The 2,441-nt window shown below is 43.8% G+C and overlaps 1 protein-coding gene across 2 annotated transcripts in view; it reads right to left on the bottom strand.

Annotated features, from left to right (window-relative positions):
- Positions 1 to 630: 630 nt before the first annotated feature.
- fes (FES proto-oncogene, tyrosine kinase) overlaps positions 631 to 2,441 on the bottom strand; it is a 15,828-nt gene continuing 14,017 nt past the window's right edge. For both annotated transcript variants that reach the window (XM_083690983.1, XM_083690982.1), the window contains exons 17-19: positions 2,099 to 2,256; positions 1,550 to 1,672; positions 631 to 1,380 (exon numbers count right to left, since the gene is read on the bottom strand). In XM_083690983.1, coding sequence (XP_083547109.1) covers positions 1,238 to 1,380; positions 1,550 to 1,672; positions 2,099 to 2,256 — 424 coding nt within the window. In that variant the 3' untranslated portion in view covers positions 631 to 1,237. The remainder of the gene's footprint in view (positions 1,381 to 1,549; positions 1,673 to 2,098; positions 2,257 to 2,441) is intronic.

The following is a 2,441-nucleotide window of genomic DNA, read 5'->3' as shown; positions in this document are numbered from 1 at the left end:
TACACCGCATACAGCCGTAATTGATATTGTGAAATGCTTTGGAATCTTGCTCCTCAATCAACAACAAGTCAACAAAAATGAACAAATCAGCAATACAATATAATATAGTATAAAACAGTGACAGTATCATGTTGACATGATACATCTGTAAAACATCGTTCCACCTGTGGGCACAGACACAGTTCTGTCTAAGAAAAAACTCCATTTGCAGTGTAATAATGCACTATAAATGGAATCAAATAAATCAACTGTGGCAGTACCACGGTCCTACCCTTTGCGGAGAATGTGTCACATGCAGTGTCATGAGCTAAAAGGATGTTTCATTTTCATTTTGAGGTGAAATAACATCTTACCCTGAGTTGTCATCATAGGCCAATCGTGAAAGCTTTTCCGGTTCTTAAGGGTATTGTTTAACATTACATGCCAAGATCTCCTCAGAGAACCTTCAAACAAGCACAGACAATCCATTCAAACACACTCTCATTCACTGACCCTCTGCTGAGGACACCACTGTCTGGACGTTGTTCAGACGGTGGGGTTAAAAACAAATGACCTGCAGTTACCCCAGTTTGCCCGTAGTGAAAATGTGACACAAGTTTAAAATTGTAAAAGTCAAATTGTCTTTTCAAGTACAACTTTCAAGGACTTTATTTGTTTGGAACCTTTAAAACAACACGTTATCCCAAATAACACTTACATAATAACAGAATGGTTAATGGTCTCATTGCAATGTATGTTTATGCACATGGATCATATGAACACAATTTTATTACCTACAGTACAATGCTACTACTATAACTCATGTTTATCCACAACAACACCTGCAATACAATCTCATTTGAAAGTCCTTTACACAAAACACTGCCCTCCAGTGGCCATAAACAGCCAGAAGGGAGAACGCTTTTTATACTCAAAGTACAGCAACACATACAGCTTACAGTTTTGTATTGAGGCAATAACATTACCATATTTTGGTATTTACTGCACAGTACTTTTAAGTTACAATAATCATTGATACAAGTAATCAAATTCAATCTACTTAGTAGAATATGGTGCCATTTCTTAAAAGCCATACAGTATCTAGATTACGTCTCTCGCGTATCAATGTTTAAAGATGGTCATATCAAAAGATCCTAAAAATCACCTCTCCTCGAACAATGATTATCATTCCTCTCATAATATATATTAAATAAATGCAAACAAGTCTGATCTCACATAGTCTATCAAGGCACTGCAGTTAGGGCACTTTGTGGCACAAGGCAATGAGGTCGGCCCTGAGTTTACGAAAGGATGGTCTTTTTCTGGGCTCATACTGCCAGCAGCCACACATGAGGCCATAGATGTCTGGTGGACAGGAATTTGGGGCCGGCATCCGGTGTCCTAGAAGACAAAATAACTTCAACATAAACTTCAGACGATCTGATTCAGCAGGTGTCCATCTATCTCAACTCCATCTCTAAACTCATAAAGAGTCTGTACATGTAGACAGTCAAGACTAGATTCTGACCCGTGTTGTTTGATAACTTTCATAGTGTAGCTGTGACTGTACCCTTCTCCACCTCCTCCCGTGTCTGTTGGTTGCTCATGCTGGTATAAGGAGTGGTCCCCCGGGAAAACGTCTCCCACAGGAGAATCCCAAAACTCCACACGTCGCTCTCAGTGGTGTAACGCCCTGAAAACACAGGCAGGGGGCAATATTGGCACACTCCGGTATTCCATTTCACTGGGAAGTGTGGTACGATCACAAACACCTCTCTAAAACACAACTTACCGTAGTACCCCCATCATGCTACTCCAATAACAGCATCAGAAAAAGTTCCCATACATTTTTGGACAAGGCAACATCTTCTACGCCCTAACAGATTATGTTCTGGCATGTTCTGACAGTACTCTATGTTACGTCACTCTCTTCAGGCTCAGCGCATCACAGATCTGTTACACAGGGCCCATGCATCTGCCATTCATACTGTTCATGAATAAGTCATACTGTGGGGGGGAAAGATAGAGAAGCGGATAGAGAGGGAGGATGATGAATAAGAGAGGAGGGAGGGCTGGTTTCCAGTGTTGTGGCCGTAGGGCCGAGGCAGATGGGCTGTACCATAGTTGAGGGCCTCGGGCGCAGTCCATTTGACAGGGATCTGTTTGAGGCCCCCCGTGGCAGAGTAGACCCCGTCCTCCTGCTCACGGGACATCCCAAAGTCACTGATCTTCACTGTGCTCTGCTCTCCTACCAGACAGTTACGGGCTGCCAGGTCCCTACACAGAGAGAGAGAGAGAAGGAGTGAGAGAGAGAAGGAGGGAAGGAAGGAGGGAGGGAAGGAGAGGGAGAGGGAGGGAAGGAGGGAGGGAAGGAGGGGGAGAGGGAGAGAGAGAAGAAGGGAGGGAAGGAGGGGAGAGGGAGAGAGAGAGGGGGAGAGAGAGAAGAAGGAGGGGGAGAAGGA

The sequence above is a fragment of the Argentina silus genome (assembly GCF_951799395.1).
Source record: "Argentina silus genome assembly, chromosome: 19".
Classification (NCBI taxonomy): domain Eukaryota; kingdom Metazoa; phylum Chordata; class Actinopteri; order Argentiniformes; family Argentinidae; genus Argentina; species Argentina silus.
The sequence above is the reverse complement of the archived record's forward strand: the minus strand, read 5'-3'. Positions and strand labels throughout refer to the sequence as shown.